Source organism: Macrotis lagotis, chromosome 2 (assembly GCF_037893015.1).
Source record: "Macrotis lagotis isolate mMagLag1 chromosome 2, bilby.v1.9.chrom.fasta, whole genome shotgun sequence".
NCBI classification, from domain to species: Eukaryota; Metazoa; Chordata; class Mammalia; order Peramelemorphia; family Peramelidae; genus Macrotis; species Macrotis lagotis.
Genome location: NC_133659.1, coordinates 322,910,507 through 322,933,963, shown reverse-complemented (window position 1 = coordinate 322,933,963; position 23,457 = coordinate 322,910,507). Strand labels below are relative to the sequence as shown.

The 23,457-nt window shown below is 40.6% G+C and overlaps 1 protein-coding gene across 3 annotated transcripts in view; it reads right to left on the bottom strand.

Moving 5' to 3' along the window:
* Positions 1 to 998: 998 nt before the first annotated feature.
* The window catches only part of CHST11 (carbohydrate sulfotransferase 11), a 253,842-nt gene continuing 231,383 nt past the window's right edge, over positions 999 to 23,457 (bottom strand). For all 3 annotated transcript variants that reach the window (XM_074226748.1, XM_074226749.1, XM_074226750.1), the window contains exon 3: positions 999 to 8,033. In XM_074226748.1, coding sequence (XP_074082849.1) covers positions 7,179 to 8,033 — 855 coding nt within the window. In that variant the 3' untranslated portion in view covers positions 999 to 7,178. The remainder of the gene's footprint in view (positions 8,034 to 23,457) is intronic.

Sequence of the window (23,457 nt, the reverse complement as noted above, 5' to 3'; positions counted from 1 at the left end):
TGGACAAGTCAATCAACTTCTCCACCTTATTTTGTTTATCTGTAAAATGGGAGTAATAATAGCAATGTCCTCTCAAGGACGTTGGAAGGATCAGGTGAAATTATACAGGTAAAGCCCTTTGCAAATGAAAACACTATAAATGCTCGCTCGCATTAAACATGTTTTGCCAACTTTACAATACCATGGAAATGGCAGATATTATTAGTATGGATTTGAAGTTGGAGTCCAGAATCCCCTTGGGAGGGGATGTGGCCAACGTAAGGCAAGGAATGGGAAGACTGGGTGACCTTTTGCTAAGGCAGCTGGGGTACTGTTTCCGTTCTTGAAAAGGAAGTCTCACAAATTCTCACTCCTAAAATGAAAGTCAACGAGTCATTTATTAAATGCCTGCTATGGGTCAGTGCTATGCCAGCCGCATAGAAGCATGTTCCCACTCTCAAGAAGCTCATAGTATAATGAGGGAGACAGGAGCAAATATATGTACAAAGTTATATATGACATAAGTAGGAAGTTGGTGATGGTGGTCCTTTGTTTTTGAAGAGGACCATGACACCGGGGATGATATGCAAGTGAATTGGATTGAAGGGAGGGAGGTTGGGAAGTCACCCGTCTCCTTTTCTCCTCTTTCTGGGTCTAGTGACCAGATATAGATCTGGAAATACTAACAGAAGGAAGGCATTGGATTAGGAAATGCTTCCTGTTGAAGATGGAAGGTAGAAATGAGGAGGAATTGTTACAGGCAAGGGGGGAACAACCAGAAAAATACCCAGAGCTGGAAGGTGCTGAGTGACCTTTGAAGAAAGTTAGGGAATAGATGGGGTTCTTTATTAGGATTCTTCTAGATGACTGGTTGGCTGAAGCTAGGAGGCTCCATAGTAGAATGTAGGGGAGAGATGAACGTAAGATGGGAAAAGGATGGGATTATAAAATACATCATATTCCAAATAGTTTGATTTTGGAGTTGATAGGGAGCCATTGGGGTTTATTGTGTTAGAGTGGTGGCATGATCAGATCTGTTTTTTTTTTGGGAAAGTGGGCTGAAGTCAGACCTGTCAGCAGCGATTACAATGGTCCAAGTCTAAGGGAATGAGCATCGACCTGCACCCAGGAAGTGAATGTGTCAGGAGAGAAGGGGGTGTATTTGAGAGATGTTATAGAGGTGAAATCAGTCTTGGAATATATATATGTCTCTAATAGCTATTGTTTCCTTCTTAGTTCTTATATCCTCAGTGACTATCATAGGGCCTGGCACATAGTAGGTGCTCAACATCTATTGATTGAAGGATTGATTTTTCTTTTTCTTTAGGCAAATCATTTACTACAACTCAGATACTGTTAGTTAAGAAGTATGCTCTTGCATGATTTCATAGATGTAGTTAGCCTCTTCAGTGGTGCAGATAGCAGCCCTTTGTGCCTACCTTCTGCCTCTCACCCATGTCCTCCTGGAAATCCTACCCATTGGGGCTCCCCAGTGTGCTTGTTATGTGGAACAGGTTGGACGAGAAACAGAGATAGGAGATGGCCTGGGTTATGTGAAGAAAAAAACAATATGACCAGTTTGTCTTAATTCTAGCACGAGTGAATAAGGGCAGAGAGATCCAAAAGGTAGATTCTTTTAACAAGGAGGAGTTTGCGTTTGATCCTGGAAGTGATTATGACTTCACTGGGGTATGGAGCAACGCTCAACATGGCATGACATGGCTGGGCTTGTACTTCAGAAGAATACTTTGGCAAGCGATTGGAGATGGATTAGAGAGAGGGACGACTGGACAGACCAATGAAAAGGTTATTGCAGTAGTCCAAGTCAGAGATCGTGAGTGAGGGGCGACTCTATGAGTGAGAGAAGGGGATGTAATCTTTGTTAATGAAAGGTAAATCCCCTTAAAGACTCTCAGACAGAAATGGGATTGGAATAAGATAAAATGGTGAATCCAGACTAAACATCATTTCCTTAAAAAATATTCAGAAAGTAGGTCATAATGTTCCTAATGTAAAGTACCAGCTCTGGTTTATTTGATTAGACAAGTTCAACATGTTTGGTTCATGAAATACCAGATCATGAAGGTCACTGGGAAATGAAAGGGATCAAGTACTGAGTGAGCTGGGAAGCTGTGGGGGGGGGGGAATGGTATTCACCTGATAGCAGTGACTGGAGGACCCCAAGAGGTGGGCTCAATAGCTCGGTTTCTCTCTTGCTTCCCTGACTGAAATAGGAAGAAGTTTCTGATTTTTTCCTTATTCAGTTCAGTTTAAACATTTATTAAAGCATCTCCTTATTTTGGACCAGCCACTAAGGGCTCTTTCATTTCTAAATCTAGAGCTCCAAGTGCCAAGGTACCAGGAATAAAAATGGAACATTTCTGGGGGATTCAGCCCATCTCATGGTGACTAAATACAAAAATAAAGAGAAGCCATTTTCCAAAACTTGAGAAACACTCAGAACTGGGGTGGTGGTGGTGGAAGGGCCAGAAGAGGCTTTGTAGGAGGCAGCACCTGAGGGATCCTTTGAAGAAAGCTAGGGAATAGGTAGCATTCTTTATCAGGATCCTTCTAGACTACTGGTTGGCTGAAGCTAGGAGGCGCCATAGTAGCATTGGGAAGACCTGAGTTCTGATTCAGCCACAGAAATTTGCCAGTTATGGGTCCCTGCTCAAATCTCTAAACCTCCCTGTGCCTCAGTTTCCCCAACTATAAAATGACGAAGCATGAGGATCAAAGGAGATCATCTATGAAAAAGCTAGCTATTATTGTTGTTCACTGCAAAAAAAAAAAATTTAAAGAAAATTGGGGGCTCTCTAGGGCAGAGGTGAGGGGACAATTTACAGCCTACAAGAGCCCAGAGTAAGACGAATTGTCAGAGGAAATGGGTGGCAGGTTAAATTGGAATGGAGAGCAATGTAAAGGGGCATACTAAGAAATGAGTGAAATGCTTCTATTGGGGCAGGCTTTCATGAGTTTGAATATTCTTGTCTGTTTTTGCAAAGCAATGGGGTTAAGTGACTTGCCCAAATTCACACAGCCAGGCATTTCTTTCAAGTGTCTGAGGTTGGATTTGAACTGCCCCATGCATATTAGATTCTTTCTAGGAAGCATGTCTTCCTCCCCCTCTCTTCCCCTCCCATCCAACTGCTGCCCTCCGAGTCCAGCATTTTATTATTGACACAGGAAAAAAAAAACCATATGCAGAGAGGAGACATCTTTCTTTCTTCAATTTAATTGAAGTTACTTAGAAAAATAATCAGGCTTGAATGGCTTTTCTTTGTTTTGTTTTCTGAGGAAGGTTCATGAACATTTCACGCGTCTGTTGGCAATGGACAATTCAACTTCTTTCTTGAACAGTGCGGTAAGATACAGAGGAGAGTTCTCTACAACAAGCCTTCTACTGCATACAAATAGGTAAAAAAAAATCCTACCCCACACAGATGTTAAATTATATGAACATAGTCTTCTATCTTGTGCATGCACGTAAGAAAATAACACTCTCTGGAACAAGAGTAGGAGTACCAGCAGTCCCTTTTGTACCTGAAAAGAGGGCAGCAGATAACACATTTGCCTGGCGATGGCAGCAGGCTGGGTTCCTCTGATGAGCTCCTGCTCCCTAGGGGATAACCTCACTTTGGGTCAAAGCAGGCAGGACTTGGCTAAATAGCTTTCTGAAATGGGCCGAAGGACAAACATACTCTGCAAATAGTTGGTCATGAGGAACCACTATTTCCAGTTCCTTGGGTCATCTTGGAATGGGCAGCTTGGAGACTGATGGAAAATTCATGGATGAGCATTGTAGGGGAAGGGGAGAAAGGAGGCCGAGTCCAGGCTTCCACTGGGTATATGGATCACGTTGTAGCTGGGGCTACGGTGTCGACTGGGATTTTTCTACTTTGGGAATATTGCATAAGATCTGTTTCCTACTCTCTTCAGATAAATAGATCAAGGGCCGTCTCTTGTAGCATTGAGTTTCAGGTCCCTAGAACTATTCAGTTGAGGCGCACAGTCAAGGAAACATACGTTTCCTAGACAGTCCTATTATCTGTCTGGTTGAGGCAGTGTTGGCGGAACTTGGAGTCAAGGAGATTTGGATTCAAATCCCTCTTAAGACTCTTACTAGCTGTTGTGACCCCAGCAAGTCTTGTTCCTTTTCTGTGCCTCAGTTTTCTCCTCTGTAAAAGAAGGGGGGGATCAGACTCAATGACTTCAGACATCCCTTCTATTTCTAAAATCTATGATGTGGTCCTTTAAGTTGTTCACAGATGTGTATCATGTTGGTTCCAACGTTCCCATTGATTGATGCCCCCATGAATATGCTGGCACCCAGCTAGGGGAAAACCAACCCCTAGCTAATCTCTGATGGGAGAGTTGAGAGCAAGGCCATGGCTTGCCCCAACTCAGTCTTCTCAGAAGCTGAATGTTGGCTTTGAATTTTTCTGAAACTCTATGGGCTATCTGATGGTGGTGGGGAGTTATCCTCTACAGGGAAGCCTTAGAGAATAGGAAGAATAATTTTTTGATCAGAGAATGCTGGTGAGTTGAAATGGGGAATGTTCACCATGAGCCATTCTTTTGAATTCCCTCCATCATTAAATCACAGAGCAAGGCTTTTGCAATGCAACTAGGGGAAGGAAATATGCACATCCTTGAAAAACCTCAAAATCAAACCCCAAAGCCCATTCTGTCCATTTATCCTTGAAAATGGCCAAAAATGACCATTTGATTTTCCAATCACAATTTTCACCAATGACTTTTTTTTAGCCACAAGTCAGAAAACATTTTTTCCAAGACGATAGAATCAGATCAAATACACACACAACAAACAAATTAAACCATTAGAAAAAAAATAAAGGAAAGAAAGTATTAAAAGTAAAACAAAACACTAGCAGGAAGACTCCCTCCTATCAAAAATATACTGGGGTGTTCTCTCTTGAAAAATACTCCTGAACCAGGGAAGCAGAGAAGAGACAGATGAGCCAGGGAGCAGGTTAAACACTGAGCAGTCACAGAAAACCAATCAGGAGTATCTTGGGGAAACTGGAAACTCATGAATAGCCATGAACTTCTTTCTCAATGCCAAACAAAACTGGCAAATCTCTACCCACTACACAGTGATGGTATTGAAGCCGGATGGGGGAGGGGGGATGCTGAGAAGTTGCCCAACATTTAGACAACTCTCACGAGATGAATGACTTTTCAAGTAAGTTTGGGGTGCACAGTCAAGCCCCTGGGGATATCTATAAAAGCAAGATAACTTGGACAGCCTCATGACTCAAGCCCAGCCCTGTACTCCGGCTATTTCCCTACTAATCGTGTTGCTTCACCAAGTGCCATAAATTTTAAGATGGGGGGAAATGGTTGGATGTAGAGTTAGAGAGCTTCTGGTGGCATCGTACTCTTTAAAGTTTAGTCATTTTAATTGTGGGGGTCTGAATTGAAACTGTATTTTAAAAATAATGATAATTCCTTCTTTCTTTCCTCTAAAAAGTCCCCCAATTCATGGAGAGAATCTTTGTTTTCCAGTCTTGATTGACAATTGAAGCAATATTATGGTGCCATGAGAAGCTGGGGAGTGTTTGTCTCCCCTTTCTCTACTCAGTAGAATCCAAACTCCTTGAGGTTAAAGGATACTTTAAAATTATTGTCCTTATATGCCTGGGGCCTTGCTTAAGAAATCCTGATTGATTCTGGAGCAAAGGTTTGTCTATTTAATCATCTTATTGCTCAAGGCTAACATGCCTAACCCATAGACTTTTTCTCAAGTCCTCTCCCATCCCTCTCCACTTCTCTTTTTCTACAATTTATTTACTGAGTCATCTCTCCAGGAGTTGAAGACTTGGGAGAAGATCCATAATGTTTTATAAATAGCATTTTAACCTCCATCTCAGGTGGATAGCTCACTCAACATTAAATAAAAATAAGTAACATTTTGAGGTGTTGCTACTCCTGCTCACTGAGCTGGTCGGGAGTTTTATAATACATTTTTTAATAGTTTCTGTGAATAAATTAACCTTTTTTTAATTAGAACAATCTTCTCATCCCTTGACTATATACTCTCGCAAAACAAAACAAACAATAGAAAAAATGCACCAAACCCACAACCAACCCCAAACTTAGTAAATTATTATATACAGGATAATCAACACTGGCGACCAGAATCAGTCGCCCAGGTATGGAAAGGGATGTGTCTCACACATCACTCAAGAGTCAATGAACTGGTGAAAATTAGGAGTATGTGAATAAGAAGTAGGAAGTGATCATGACCCAGGAGAAAATGGGCCATGAAGAACTTCAACTTGGCTTAAGATTCTGGAGTGCTTTGTTGTCTCGTGTGTGGAGGCCATGGTGGTTTGGACTTTAGTCTTAACCTTTTGAGTGTGTGTCTACAAGAGTACTTGTGTAGCTGGGCTATTTCTACCATTGATCCACATGAAGTAGCAGGCAGAGATACCCATAAGAGGTCAGCTCCTTCCATAGCTTAGATGTAAACCAGGTTCTCGTTATGTCCAGGTGAGATGATACCATGACCACCCTCTCCTTGGGTCACAAATATTATTCACATTTCGTTCAAGTCAAGGGACCTCCAAGCTGATTAAAGCTCATTCCAAATCTGTCCTTTGCAGAGCTGGGAGGGTGATTGCCTCTTTCCCACGTATACTAGCAACATTTTAATTTCTACTAAAATTTGCAAAAATTGTGTTATCGATAGAAGTCATAATTGCTGGTTCATATCAATTCTACTAATGGTTAATAGAGATAATGCTGAGAGACCAGAGCGGAGCCCTTGGGATCAAAGGAACTATGAAGAACAGATGTCTTTTTGTCAAAACATGAAGATTCTGCTGCCTCTAAAGTGAAATCTATCCAGAGACCATGTTTAAATAACTATAAATAACCCTAATTAGAATTTATGTAATGCATGATTAAATGAAATTCACCAGGACACAATTAGACCTTTGAAAACAGTGTTTGCAGTACTTTTTCTAGAACAAGGACACCGCCATCTTGTTACCCCGCAAAGAGAGCTGTCCTTCCCTACAGGAGGATTTTTTTTTAAATAATTCAAACTGTGCTGCTCGCAGCACTATCCCCAAAGAAATATTAATTTACAAAATAACCCAATATCCATATATTTATCTTGACAAATAAAAATCTTAAATAAAAACAGGCATGATTCTCTCTCTTTTCCCATTTCATTCCAGTTTCAGGTAGCTTGGCACTGAGTAATTGAACATTAAAAAATCCAGTTTGTAGACATCATAGAGCTGCGTTTGGTGCTCCATGCTGATGTTCTGAAAGAACTCTGTGGTCATTTCATCAGTAGTTTTCGTAGACTTTGCATAAGTGGGGAACTTCAGGTAGCTGCCGACTCCCGCCAACTGGAGCACGTAATTGGAATCGTCTTCTAGAGTCTCGTACTTGCCGATGAGGTCGTAATGGATGTGGCAGGGATGGCAGAGGGAGTAAACCGTTTGCCAATGTTCATTGAAAGGTTCCTCTCTCTGGGTGAGTGGGTCGATGAGGTATGCGACAAACTCCTCAAACTTCACATCATCACCCTTCCGCAGGGCCTCTTGGGTGGCATTCTTCCTTTGGCGCTTGACAATCTTGGTCCCGTATCGTTTGTGAAAGGAGGTGTTGTATTTCTGGGTGAATTTGTTCCTGTAGGCTGACACTAGCCTCTCAAAGGGCTCCCGGACAAACAGGAATTTCATGTAGTTTTTCAAGCGGTGGTTGATTTCTGGGATGCTATATTGGTTGAGGGTCTTCAGGTTGGCTGAGACGTGGGCTTCGTTGGCAGGGATCTCCATGGGATCACTGTATTTCCCTCTCCCAGTCAGGACCATCATGACCCTCTTCCAGTTTGTACAAGCAACTTTAGGCACATAACAATAGATCAGCTCGTGGTCCTCATCCACTACCAAGTGTTTGAGGTCATTGGGGGTCAGGACACGTCTTTTCCTGCTGGTTGCGCTGTTGGCCCGACAGGTATCTGTGACTTGGTCCCGCCTCATCTGGTGCAGGATAGCTGTGTTGGAGAGCTCCAGCTGCACAGAAAACAAAGGGGGAAATTAAATTTAGTATATTTCCAATAGGACATAGCAAAATACTCAATACCGAATCCCAAAGGGCTAGTCCCCAAGTAACATTTAGGGAGGTTGAATCCAGTTAGTCTCAAATTTTCCCTCCCTCTCACCCCCCTCCAAAGTTTAATTAGTTGACATCCTGCCAATTTAAATCCCATCACCTTGCTTATCCCTCCATTTTGGTAGTCCTCTCCCCTCCCTCATGCCAACGTTACTTCTGTATGGACTATTATGATAGCTGCTGCGTTTTTTTTGGGGGGAGGGGCAAGGCTATGGGGTTAGATGACTTGCCCAAGGTCACAAAGCTAGGTAATTATTAAGTGTCTGAGGTCAGATTTGAACTTGAGAGCCCAGGGTCAGTGTTCTATCCACTACACCACCTAGCAGCCCCTTAAGATAGCTTTTTTTTTTTTAAGGTTTTTGCAAGGCAAACAGGGTTAAGTGGCTTGCCCAAGGCCACACAGCTAGGTAATTATTAAGTGTCTGAGACCAGATTTGAACCCAAGTACTCCTGACTCCAGGGCCAGTGCTTTATCCACTGTGCCACCTAGCTGCCCCCTAAGATAGCTTCTTGATGAGTGGCTATGCCTCCAATCTCTACCCACTATCATCCATTCTGCACAGACTTCCCAAATTGATACTTTTTAAAAATAATCTTTTAAATTAATACTTAATCATGATTTCATTACCAAATCTGATGTTATTAATTATAATCCAATTCTTTGACATTCATCAACAAACCAAATGCATATTTTAGTGGCCCCCAACACAAATTCCTCTGTTATGGCATTTAAAACCCTTCACAGTCTGGTTACAACTCATCTTAAAAGATTTATTTCCTGCTCACCTTTCATGCACTCTGTTTGGCAGCCAAATGGCCCTCCTCGCTGCTTCCCTAATGGGATACAGCATCTCTTAATTCTGCACATGTACTCAGAGTGTCTAGGTTCTGAATGGGGCTAGCAAGAAGCAACGAACTTCTGAGTTTGGGGCAAAATCTAGGGCTTCCCCCAGGTCATATTCTTCTATACAATTGAAATTTAAATCTTGAATTGGGGCTCTGCTCAGTCATTCATTTCAGGCAGTCTAAATAGTTCTGTCACATACCAGTTGTATGACCCTAGGCAAATCACTCTTCTCGTTCTAAGATAAGTCTCTAAGAATCTACATTCTAGAGAAAGTGCTAATCTACATTGGTAGGGGGAGTATCAAATGCCACCAAATTCACAGGTCCAGTTTCTATCTCTATATCTTGAGTTCGAGGTGGGCATTCAAAGACAGACTAATGACTCCTCCCGGCCCTCAAGAAGTTTATACTCTACTGAGGAGATGCAAATCAATAAAACATTATCTACAAAGTAATTTTGAGAAGAAGGTAGTGATAAGTAATATAAAAAGATGGTATTTTGAGGGATTTTATGTAGTAGAGATGAAGAGAGACCATTTATGAAAAGGTCCAGCAGTGGGACATGGAGTGTCCCATCCAGGAAGCAACAAAGCAAAGCAGTTTGACTGGAATAGAGAGTTCATAAAAAGTAGTAATAATTTTTACATACAAAAAAAAAAAAAACCCAGGAAAGGCTGGTGGGAGCCATTACAGATATTTGAGGAGGGCAGTGACATGGTGAGATTCAACTTGATTCAAAGTGTGAAGAGTTTGAAATTCATGAACCTCAATCCCACATGTGTTTCCAATCACCTCATCTCACCAGTATCACAGGTAAAAACTAAGCCTGCAGGCAATTGGGATAGGTTTCCCCAAGGAGTGTAATCAGTCACATTTCATTTCTGGAAGGTAGGGAGGATAGTTGCCAGAAAGTCTTTTTGGCTGTTTGAAAACTGACCTATTTAAAATGTAGAGTGTAATAATCTTCCTCATTATCAGCCTGCCTTTGATTTTTAATCCAAATTCATTGATTAATGTTTTCAGTCTTGTGTGTAAGACTATACTAGGTCCATGGCTATTCTTGCTCTCAAGGGACTCTCTCTCTAATTCAGAGAGAAGGAAGGAAGGATGGCCAAGAAAGGCTTCAGGGAGTCCAATGTAAGTTCCTTTGGAAAAGGGACTGTGCCACTCTTGTCTGAGTATCTCTTAATGGTTCTGGCAATGCTGGGCTTAGAGTAGGTGCTTAATGTTTGCTTATTGAACTGGAGAGGGGGCATCAGACTTGGAGTGTGAAGGAGGGGGAGGAACTCCCATCAGACAAGGGAGGGGAAAGAGGTATGGGTGCTACAGTAGAGAGAGGGCTACACCTAAAGTCAGAAAGACCTGAGTTGAAATCTTTCTCAGACATGAGTTGCGTGACCCTAAGCAGGTCACTTGGTTTCTCTGAGGTTCAGTTTTCTCATCAGTAAAATAAGACTAATTTATAGTTCCTACTTTCCAGGGCAATGGTGTGGCTAAAAGGAAGGATTGGGCAAGGACTTTGCAAACCTTTCAGTGATACATAAATGTGCCTGCTGTTATCACTGATAATGATGATGATTATTATCATCATTATTAGCTTGGGGAAGGCATTTATTTCAGGCAGAGGGAAAGAGCATGCCCAAAGACACAGAAATTAATGTTAGGACAAGAAGAGGGAAAGGAGAGTGAGCTAGTGTAGCTATTACCCTATAGGGGGAAATATGGCTAGTGAGGATTCTAGAAATCAGAGGAAAGTCTTGGAATCTCTAGGCTTTATTTATATTTTGTCGATAGTTTGATTTTGAGAGTATTAGGGGAAAAGGAGCAACATTGGTGCTGGGGGAAGGGAGGAAGGAGATGGAGTCACGGAGAAGGGTCTTGAATAGTTGCCTGGATACTTTTGGACCATATAGTGGCCCTTGCCCAACAACAATAAAAAAGGGAGATGGCCACACTCCCTCTGCCAACCCCTCTGAGCTGAGGATCCAAAGAGGCACTTTTTCTTCAGTTTTCACAGAATGTTGTCTGTTCTGGGCAGACCTTACTCTGGCTAACTTTGGAAAAGCAAATGGCTCCAAATAAAACCTTGATTATGCACATGAATCTTAGCAGACTCTTGGAAGAAGTCAGCAAACATTTATGAAATCCCCGAGATGTACAAAGTCTTGGGCTAAGACTGGGTACGGATCAGAATATGGTTGGCATAGGATTTTGTTGAAGGGAACTCTAGGTGAGGAAATGCCCTTCGCTGATGCAGGTGGGCCATTTCTTGGATACTTTTTAGCCTTGGGAGAGTTGTCTAGACCACTGAGAAGTTAAATAATTTGCCCGGGGAAATGTAGCCAGCATGGATCAGAGGGAGGATTGAAACGAGGTCTTTCTTGTTTTAGGAAGGATAGCTCTCTACCTTGTCCTGATCCACTGCCTCTCAAGACTGGAAAACACAGGCAATCAACAAACATTTATGAAATATATACTGTGGCTGTCACTGTGTTAAAAAAAAAAAGGAAGAAAGAAAACTTGGTTCCTGCCATCAAGGAGCCTATACTCCAATGAGTTGCAGGAATGAGAAGGGAAATGGCAAAGAAAGAGATGGCAAATGAAGAATGAGTAAAGAACCAAGAGTTCTGTGCTAATCTTATGAGTAGTAAACAGAAGAGTTACGATGTGAAACTAGGTCCTTTTCAGTCCTTTCCTCACAATGCCTCTCTAGTAGGGGCTCTTTCCCCTTATGATCTTAATCTTATCTGTATCTTTATCTGTCCATCTATCTACTTTTCTATCTTTCCACCATCTATCTAGCCATCCATTCACACACCTATCTACCCATCTATCCATTTTTCAATCCAGCTATCTTTCTATCAACCTATTCATCATCTATTCATTTATTTACATACTTGTTTATCATTTCATCTATCTAAACATCCATTTATCATCTATTGATGCATGTATCATCCAATTTCCCACCTGTCTACCAAGCAATCTATACCTATCCATATAGTCATCTATATAGATAGATATAGACATCTATATATCTGTTTACCCATCTATCTATATATCCATCCATTTGACTTACCTATTTATCCATTCATCCATCTAATATCTATTTATCTTCTCTCTACTTACTCACCTATTGATCTATAATCTATCTCTCCATTCACCCAACTATCTACCCACCTATCTATATCAATTATTCATCCCCCTATCTACCCACCTATTTATCTATACATTCGTCTGAAACTCCATTTATCTTCTATCTATTTATTCATCTATTGATACACCCATTATCTATCTAGTCCTCTAGTCATCCATCTATAGATCCAATATCTATTCTATCCCCGTTTCTATTTATCAGTTCTTTCTCTGCATATAGAGGCATAGGATATGTTTTCTGGAAACATACATGAAAACTATGGGTCATTCTGAGAATACTGTTCTTAAATGAATAAAATAAAATCTATAGGATTATAAAGGAAACCAGTTATGTTGAAATAGAGTTATCAAAATATTTTTAAAATGAAATTCACAGAACTTAGCTTAAGAACAGTTTGTTGGAATGAGAAAGACTGGGGCTCCAAGTTAGCCTTTGACACAACCTGCTCTTGTGACTTTCAGTAAATCAATTCATCTGAGCTCCTGAGGGACCTCTCCAAGACTTGAAATTTGGGGGCAGGTATTTATCTACATGACTAGAGAGAAATTTTCTCATTCAGAGTTCCTTATATCAATGACATCATAGATTCAGACTTTTTTAAGTAAATAAGGTACAATAAAACCCTTTAAACTCTGAAATTCTTTGATTGTGATATATGAAAAGTTCAAGAGTTTTTTTTTTCAGTTGGGGGCATCAAGAAATGCTTTGTGAATCTGTTAACATTTGATCTGGTCACTGAAGGAGGACATGGTGGAGGGAGGGCTTCCCCTCCAGAGAACCCCTATCAGAAAACCCTTTGCTCCATAGCTGACTGTCTGACTCCCATTTCATTTGTCTGAGTTGAAAGGACATGATATCATAAAATTTCCTCCCACTCTGAAGCATGGCTGGGTGTGAATCTCTCTGAGAGCAGTTGCCCAGTTCAAAATGTTTCTCTCATTCTGGCCAGGCTCAGCCCTGACTTGGATGTAGTCCCAGGGAGGAGGGCTCAAGTTAAAAGAGGTCAAGGATCTTTGAAAGAGGCATATCAAATTGAGAATAAGTGGGAAACACCTTGAGTGGCATGTTGCTAAAATACTGAAAGACCTTCTGATAAACCTTCACGAAGATAACTTGGTACAAGGGCAATCTGCAGTTCCAGCTTACTACCTATATGTTCTGAAACAAGTCATTTCCCCCTTGAGCCCTCAGGTTCTTCATCTGTAAAATGGAGGGTTGGATTAGATGAACTCTAAATCTAAACATATGGTGCTTTGAGCCTATAGTAATTACTTTCCTTCTATGGCCCTCAGTTTACTCATTTGTAAAATGGAAAATTGGAAGACCTCTGAGATCTTTTTTACCTCAAAATCTACAATCCTGTGATCATGATGTCTTTACCTACCAAGATGCCATCTGTGTATTCACCTGTATGTGAATTTTAAGAAGTGGAGTGGGAGGACGCCTTCAGGTTAGATGAAATAAGTTAGCACCTTGAATAGGAAAGGTCTCCTTTTCTTCCAAAAGAACCTTTGTTTTTTAACAGACTTTCCCCTCCTCCTTCTCTTCCAACAAATTCAGATGTAGTCATTGACTCAGACTTCCAGCTAAGGAAAAAGCTGACTTGGGGTCATAAGACCAGAAGGAACCCATCTCCTCCCCTCATTTATTAACCACATTAAGTAGGTAAAATTCTCAGAGCAGAGGAGACCTGAAAGGACAAAGCATCTAGTCCAGCCCTCTCATTTTCCTGGTGAAGAAACTGGAACCCAGAACAAATACCCTGTCCAAGGACAGAATTAATTTCTCTGAGCCTCAGTCTCCATTATGTGTAAAATGGGGATGATAATGGTTCCACTCCTTCTCTCTTAGGGTTATTTTGAAGAGATTGCTTAATAGACTATAAGGTGATATATAAGGATGATGGAGATGATGGTAATAATAATAATAATAATAATAATAATAATAACAGCAACATGTAACAATAAAATCCATCAATACTACTGGGTTATAGAGAGATCTTACAGACCTTTCTGTACAAGCCCTTCATTTTACAGTTGAAGATATTAAAGCACAGAGAGGTTAAGGGACTTATTCAGAGTCATTCAACTAACATGACCAACATTTCTAGATCAAGGCAAGTTAACCTATAGTCTGGGGCTAAAGGGTGAGATTCAGTGATATAAGAGATACTGGTTACAACAGAGACTGAGCTTGGCCAGGACCAGCATCAAGACCCATCACAGCCCACTCTCAGAGTCTCTGACATGTTACAGGAAGGGTGGTAGAGCTAATTATGTGTTTGAAACATCTGTCTACAGCCACAAGAGGTTCGTCACATGTGCTTGTGAGCACAGTCAAGCCACAACTAAAATCCATTTTCTTTTTACAGGAATCCATTCCCTCTTCCACTTAATTCTAGTACATTTTCCTTGGCTAACTATTTCCCATATATCTTGTATATAATTTGTTCTTGTGATATTTGCTTGGACATTACTTCCCTCATTAGACTGTAAGCTCCTTGGGGTCAGGGACATAGCATCTTGGTACTCAAATATTTTTGATTGATTTTGTTAGACTGACAAATATTGATGCGTTCATTCATTCATTCATCTCTAGGGATTCTAGGTTAACCTTTGGTTTCTCGGAAGCATTTGAACAGGGGCTAAGAAATAGGAGCAGTTTCAAAGAAATGAAAGCTTTCATATAGGATCAGAGAATGGAGTAAAATGGACCACCATTTTCTCAGTGTCTGCTCACAAATCCTTGGGGACTAGCCAAAGGGCCAGCTCCCTAGGGAGACAAGTCTAGGACAAAGATCAATTTATTTTCCTAAGTCTCAGTTTCCTACTCTGTAAAATGAAGGGGTTGGGCAAGATGGCCTTTGAGATCACTTCCAGCTCTTGATCTATAGTCCTAAGACCTCTTTGAGACTCAACTTCCACATCTGTAAAATGAAGGGGTTCGATAAGATGGCCTCAGTTTCTTCAGTTGTACAATGGGAGATTTACTACACAGACTCAGGCTTTGATAATGCTGCGAGTAATTTTTTTTTCCTATCTGGAAAAATAACTACCAATAATTGGCCTGTCATCAATTTCTCCTAGGATTGGCTGAATTTCTTTAGTGCTGATGCGCCCATAATGACTTACAATGTCATTACTAGGGTTTGATAAATAAGAATTGTTCAGAGCATCCACGTTGGGGGTAGGAAGGCTGCTGAGCAGCAACCCAGGGAGGAGAAGGAGTTGATCACAGAGTTCCTCAAGAAAGCTCTAAGTCAGACAGCTAGGTGGTACAGTGGATAGAGCACTGGTCCTAGAGTCAGAAGGACCTGAGTTCAAATCCGGCCTCAGACACTTAATAATTACCTAGCTGTGTGGCCTTGGGCAAGCCACTTAACCCCATTTGCCTTGCAAAAACCTAAAAAAAAAGCTCTAAGTCACATATACTGCAATTCCCAAATTATCACCATCACTGGGCAAAAAAGGTGGCACCCTCTGTACATCACCTGTACTCACTTGTTTCCCCCCTTTGCTCTTGCCCTTGTTCAGACATTTCTGGTCATGTCTGACTCTTCATGAGTTCCTATTTGGGGTTTTCTTGGCAAAGATACTGGAGTGGTTTGTCTTTTCCTTCTCCAGCTTATTTTACAGATGAGAAAACTGATTCAGAGTTAAATGTCCAGGGTTACATAGCTGGTAAGTAACTGAGACTAGATTTGAACTCATGAAGATGAGTCTTCTCAACTCCATACATGGCCCCTACTACACCATCTAGTTGTCTCTAATGTTATTTAGTATCATTTTTTCCCTTTTAGCCAGTACCAGAGAGTTTTGATGATTTGTGCCTTATCTACTGATATCAGGCCCATGTTGACTAGAAAGCTAGCCTTGGAGACACTTTCTGTGTGACCTCATTTAATATTCATTTCACCTTACCAGCCTTCCTCATTGATAAAATGAAGGTTGGACTCAGTGACTTCTCAGGGCCCTTCCAACTCTAAATCACAATCCTTAAGATTCTTTATCCTTTGTTCCTCTGGATAGATCCGATTATTAATTTTTCTATATCCATAAAGTAACTAACTCTGTGGTAGTTTGATTTGTATGGCATTAAATCGGTAAATTAATTTAGGCAGTATCATCATTTTTATTACACTGGAACAGAACTATTATCATTATTGATTGCTTTTAGCTTTATTTAAACACACTCCCCTTAATTAATTCAGAGCAAATAGAAGCAACAAAGTCCTCACACAATTATGATTTCTTATGTCCCTCCCTCCCCCATTCCCTTAGCCAAATAGTTTCAAAACTCTCAGGATCGATTTCAATCTTGTGTTTTAGAAAAAGTCAATTTTCAAGTGGATCTGGATAAACTCCCTGAATTTGTGCTGTCCCTCCTGCCTCAGATGTTTGCTAGCTATATGACCTTGGGGAAGTCATTTAACTTCTATGAACCTCAACTTTTTCATTTGTAAAATGAGAGTACTGGACTATGGTTCCTAAAGAGATTGGATCCTAAAATGCTTTTTATCCTTGTTCTTAGCAGTGCTATGGCTGTAAGACAGATGAGGCTTCCCAGATGCATATTAATCAAAATTAATGCTAACCCTCTGGATGAATAAGATAACCAAATAACCATAAAATCTGAGCATGATCCTAAACAAGAAAAAAATAGCCATGGGTGCACAGAAGAGATTGGAAAAAACCCCACCCTTTGTAGAGATTGTTGGAGGACTTCCAATGAGATTGAATCATTCACAAAATTTAAACTTAGCTTCACTCTCACAATAGGGTATAGTTGTAGGGTTTTTATAGGACACTGATCACATTTGGGTAAGGAAAGAGCCTAAACGGTGTGGATTGGGAAAGTGGTAGGCAATACTGGTGATTCATAAAAAGGTCTTATTGGAAAAGGGCATTCCTATCCAATGGTACCATATAAATAAGGGATTTGGCATCACTACGCCTACATTTTTCTTCTTCTCCCTCTTCCTCTCCCAACTCAGCTCTGACTCTTCTTTTGCTAACAATTTACATTCTGAGTCATTGCTAATCTTGGGAGGTTCATTCTTCCACCTCTCTGCCCTTCTCCTCCTCATTTCTGGGACTTGTGAGGGTTTTCAGACTTCTCCAAGTGGGGTTAAGAAGGAGGACATCCATTCACTGATTAAGCTATTCAGCATGATTGAAGTTGGAGGTGGATGGAACTGGGAGCCAAATGTCAATGGCCAACCCTGGTGCCTTTTTCCATCATCTCTGATTCAAAGCTCGAAACGAAGCCTTAACAATCATTTCCTCCCTTGGAAATGGCACTTAATATATCCATCAAGAATGAACACCAAGTTTTAAGGCATGAATTAAAGTTTCCTAGAGATACAGGTCATAGTATTTTGTTGCTGGTTATTAGTAACTATAATAATAACAATAACGATGTGAAGAACATTAAACAGAAAAAAAACTGTCAAGACAGTCATTTGTTCTAAGGCTGAATTTCAGAGAACAAGACAATAAGAGAGAAAGAACTGGCATTTCATTTTACTGGAAGGAGGAACTTCCATCTCTGAAATGAAGGGCTTTAGAAAGTTGCCTTGAAGCCCTGAGTGGTTAAGTGATCTGCCCAAGGTCACCCAGCCAGGATGTGAGAAGATGAGACTATGATAATGACAATCAGTGGGTAGTCAATAAACATTTATTGAATGCCTCCTATCAGTACTACTAAGACTTACAAGGGCAGCCAGATTCATATCCAGCCTCAGGTCCATAATAGTTGTGCAACCCTGGATAAGTCACTTCACCCCGCTTGCCTCAGTTTCCACATCTGTAAAATGAGCTGGAGAAGGAAATGGCAAATCACTCCAGGATCACTGCGAAAGTGCCTGCCTGCAAGATGCTTTTCTCTGCAAAGTAGATGCAAGTCTTTCCTGGTATCCTAGAATCTGATGTGTCCAGTTATTGCAGCATTTGGGTAGACTGAACCTGGCAACTTGGCACAGCCACCTGTTTCACTGTACGCTATAATTTACTGCAGATTGTAAAAGTCAGTTTCTCCATCTGTAAAATGGGGATGAGGATATTGGCTGAACTTGCCTCAAATGGTTGTTGAGAGACACAAATGACATTTTATGTGCAAAAATGCTCCTTTGTAATCCTTATAATTCTTTACGGGTATCACCTATAACCATAGAGACTGGAGCAGAAGTGAACCTTTTTAAAAAAAATTTTAATTTAATTTATTGACTTCTTTCACAAGAGGAAAATGAGACTCAAATGGGAAGTGACTTGTCCAAGGTCACATAGGTCATAAGATTTGAATTCAGAAATTCCTGACTTTTAAGTCTATCATTACATCTGAAAGGCTGGGCTGTCTCCAGAGGCAATTGGTACAATTTGTCAGTCCACTGGCAGGGGCATCCCCGCCATGTTTATATTTGAGGGCTTCCAGAGAGAGAGAGAGAGAGAGAGAGAATGAATGTGAAAATGCTTCCAAGGACCAGAAAGAAATGAGGGAAGATTAATGGAGCTGCCTTTCCAGAGAGGCTGTGCCGAGTCAGCATCATAGAAAGGACCAGGAAGACAAATGTTCAGGGAACAGAATGGCATCTGGAGGTAGAGAATTTGGCTTGGACACCGGACTCTCCCAATGACTACTGGTGCAAGTGGCTTCTCCAATGTGAGTCCTGGTTTCTGAGGTTAGATTGGAATCTGTGACTTCCTGGCTGATTCTCAAATAGACAAGGACTGCACCAATGGAGAAAGTTCACAGGAGCCCAGACATAAGGCTGGAATCCAATCCCATTGGTTTACAGATGAGGAAATGATAGAAATGACATGTACTAGCTTCTACACATCAAACAGGGCAGTCAAGATTCAAACCCAAGCTCTTGCCTTTCTCTGTATCCATACTGTCTCCCAGATCATGATCCTATCAAAGCATTGGAAGTATTAAATAATCATGAATATCAATCAATCAGCATTTAGTAAGTGCCTACTGAACTAAGTTCAAAAGATAGTCCCTGCCTCTAAGAAATAATAACACTAATATTACCGTTGATAACACAACTAACGATAACACTAATATTACCATTGATAACACAACTAATGATAACACTAATATTACCATTGATAATACAACTAATAATAATATTACTATTGATAATATTAGTAATAGTCAAAAAAGATAATATGCAAACATATACAAAGCAAGATTTATGTAGGACAAATAAGAAATAAATAGCATAGGAAAAGCATTAGAATTAAGAGAAATTGGGGAGGATTCCCTGGGGAAGATGGGATTATATAATGTTGGAATTAGAATAAAGAGCTATAAAATAATTTCCTTCTCTGTAAAATCTCAGGCTCTTGCTCAGCCGGGCTGTCCTATTTAAAAATAATAATAGTAACAAATATTTATAGAGAGCTTCTAATGTATGAATCACTGTGCTAAGCACCGTACAATTACAAAATTATTTGACCCTCATAGCAACCCTGGGAGATAAGTGATATTATTATTCCTCATATAGGGTTAGGAAAACTGAGGCTGACAGAAGTTAAGGGACTTGTCCAAGATCACACGGCTAGTAAGTCTTTGAGGCTGGATTGAAACTCAGGTCTTCTATTTGAAACTAGTTGCTTTGATTAATCAGGAGAATAATGTACATAAAAACTCCAATAATATCAATGAAAAGCAGACAAAAACAGCTTTTAATCCATTTGATGTCTGAGATCTTGTGACTGCTCAGACCTGCGGTTCTCTTCTCATAATAATGTTTTTAAAACCATAAAGCAAAATACAAAGACATATTTACACCAAAATTCATTTAAAATAAAGATCTAATTTAAGAATTCCGTACTAAAACAATGCCTAATACTATCAATTGTAGCAACCTATTTTAGACCAAACGAAAAGATTCCTTTAATAGAGAGGTGGGGGACTATTGGTACAAAAATGACGTATACAGAGCCAGACAGTAACTGTTGATTAGTTTTGTTAAAATGTTTTACTTTGTTAAAAGGAGGGAGTGATTCAAGAAACTAGGCACAGGAGGAGGGAGGAGGGGGAATTAAAGTCCAGAAATGATTGTGATGAAAAATCAGGAGTCAATAAAGCTTTAAGAAAGGAAGAAAAAAAGCTAGTCATTTTGGAAAATAAAGGATTACTTCAGAATGTCTTCTGCTGTGTTCGCAATGCACAAAGGAACTTTGGCTTCCCTCCTTACGATGCAGACCTGGTTAATGTAGGTTAGCTGTTGACAGCCATTCTTCCATGCCAGTGTCCCATTTTACTAATCATTAGCACTAGTGGATTTTATTGTATAACATGGACTGCACTTGAATGTAATAAAATGACATTTCTTTTTCAAGTATGGTCTAATTGAGAATTTCTCCTGGTTCAGATGGACTGAATCGGCTGATGTGGAATATTTCTTTAATGACCTTGGCCTTGGAGTATGACCCCCCCCCCCCACCGAGACCTTGAGGAGTCTGGAGCAGGGGAGGGGAATTCTGACCCATCAGCTTTGAGCTCCCCATTTCTCAGCAGGCTAACAGATCATATATTTAGAGTGAAAGAATCTTAGGAGTCATGTAGCTAGTGGAACTCTCATTTCAAGACAGGAAACAGATCCAGGGAATTCAAGGGATTTACTCAGGATCACACGGATATAAGTTGATAGACTTCAAGCTGCAGGGAACCTTAGACATTTACTTCAGTCCTCAGTTTACAAAAGAGGAAACTGAGGCACCAAATGAGGTATTTGTCATTGGCAAAGTCAGGATACAATCCCAGGTCTCCCAATTTTAAATTCAGCATGCTTTATAATATATAGTAGGTTTTCTGTGCTAAAATTACTTAAAAAAAAATAAAGATTCCACAACTGGCCCCAGGATTAACAGGGTGGATTAAAAAAACAAACCAAAACTGTGGTATGAAGTCAAAAAGAAATAAAAGGGCAAAAGATCATAAAACTAAAAGGAAGCTTAGTTAGTGGTCATCAAGTCCAACACCCCCTGACTTTATAGAGGAGAAACTGAGACAGTTCAAGATCATATTGGTGGAAAGAAGCAGAGAAGGAGTTTGAAAAAATCAAAGAATGCTAGATTCCTAGAGCTAGAAGATACTTCAGAAGTTATCTAGTCCAACTTCCCTCCCCAACCCCTTTCATGTTATGGCTGAAGCAACTGAGGTTCAGAGGAAAGAAGTGACTTACCCAAGGTTGAGCAAAGGATTTTAGCTCCTTTCTATCACTATATAAGCTATCTCCTATCTCACTCATTTTATAAGTAAGGAAAATGAATCCCAGGGATGGCACCACAGGTAATTAGCATCAGAGGTGAGATTTGAACCTACTTCCTTGGCCTATAAAACCATTACACATTCTGTCTCTTGAGAGCCTCTTTTCTCAAATCTGTTCACAAAGAGATGGTGATCTAGGGTTTTTTTTTCTGTTTTCCCTAGGAGGAAGGGAGAGGGGAGTGGGGGAGTGGGAAACAGAGAGGAAGGATTTAAGTGATGGTGATTGAGAAGAGAGCGGTTTGGAAGTATGTCAAATCCTTTGTCTCAGTCAACAGAGCTGGGATAGCTAGGGCTTGGAAATCATAAGAATGTTCTTTTAAACCTGATTGGGGAGATTTTTAGTCTCTGAAGTCTGTCTTATCAGGTGCAAATTAGAAGGAAGCTTCCATTCCCCAGTAGACCTGTCATTTGAATTGAGCAACGTTGGCGGAAGTCTTTCCCACTAGAAAGAGAGGGGAGGCCAGGTTGGATTTTCAGATACCTGGCAGAAGAGATTGCTTTGGGGTGAAGGGGAGATGCCAGGGATCATAGGGAGCTCACTCTCCTTCCTCTTCTCTAGATAAGACACTGAGGAGTTGGGAGTTATCTGAGAGTGGCTCCATGGCATCCCCCTCCTGATCCTGGTCAGTGGCATATCTAGGAGTTGATTAAGATGTCCCATTGGGCAGAGCTCTGTTTTCCTCGAGTCTGTGTTCATGTGTTACTCATAGAGAACTTGCCTTAAAAAGGGAAAAAAATGTTATGATTCTCTTTCTGGCCAAGGGGTCAGAGTCAGTTGGTTCACGCCCCTCTGATCTTCTGGTGGGTGGATGCCCAGCTCTAATGCTACTTGGCTGCCATTTGGCTTTCCAGAATGTCAGCTGCCATGTTTCACTGGTAAAGGTTTTTCTTCTGAGGGTTAACCTTAAACCTTTCTACTTAAACCAAAATTAATATGTGAGCTGAGAAGAAAGATAAGATAATTAAAAAAGATGATTTTGATCACACACACACACACACAGACAGAAAACTGTAATCCAGAAATGCCATCAAAGCAATAAGTACCTATTGGAAAGACAGTTGGTATAATGGGAATGGTACTGTCTTTGGGATCAGAGGAGCTGAGTTCAAATCCCACCTCTGTTACTTCCTACCTGTGTCATCTTGGGCAAACCAAATCAACACCCTGGACCTCAGTTTCCTCACAGGTAAAATGGGAGGGGTTTGGGGGGAAATAGAAATAACAATAATAATAACAAAAATAACAGAATTCATAGAGTACTTTAAGGTTTGTTAAAATACGAAGTACCCCTGGAGTTGGCACAGTTCCCAGCTCATGATAAATGTTTGTTGAATGACTAAGGATAGAGAGCACAAATAGCTTCTGTTTGATTGTTTAGGATTTCTCAGAAAATGTAGCTTTCCCTCTGCCAATGAGGTTTCAGACTAGGACCATGAAGCACATACTGGATGAAAAGCAATTTTGTGTTGATCGATTCTGTACTTATCTCCTCTCTGCTCAATTGTATACAAGTGGGCCCCTTCAAGAGTCTTGAAGACAGGGTTTGCTTTGGAGCTTTCTTTGTATCTTCCTTCACTCTTACCTGGGGTGGGTGAAGTAAGGATGGGGACATGACTTGGGACTGTGAGTTTATTGGAGTAGGGAAATCCTGCTGATGAGGATTGGTATCTCCTTTTAACATAGGTCAAAGAGATGGCCTTCACCTTGTCTGCCTCAGTTTCCTCATCTATAAAATGAACTGGAAAAGGACAAACCACTCCAGGATCTCTGCCCAAATAATCCCAGATAAGGGTCATGGAAAGTCAGAAAATAACAAAGGAGTTGTCTAGAGTGCAGAGAAGTTAAATGTGGTGCCCAGGGTCAAACAGCCAATATATATGTCACTGGTGAGACTTGAATTCTCTTCTTGCTGACTTCCAGTCAGGCTGCTAATAAATACCTAGCGATTGATGGATGGCTCACCTCAAGCACTGGGTGACTTGTTAAGGGGGTTATTTTTCCTCTCACATGTAATTCTCCCTCTCATACATTGGCTCCCCCTACC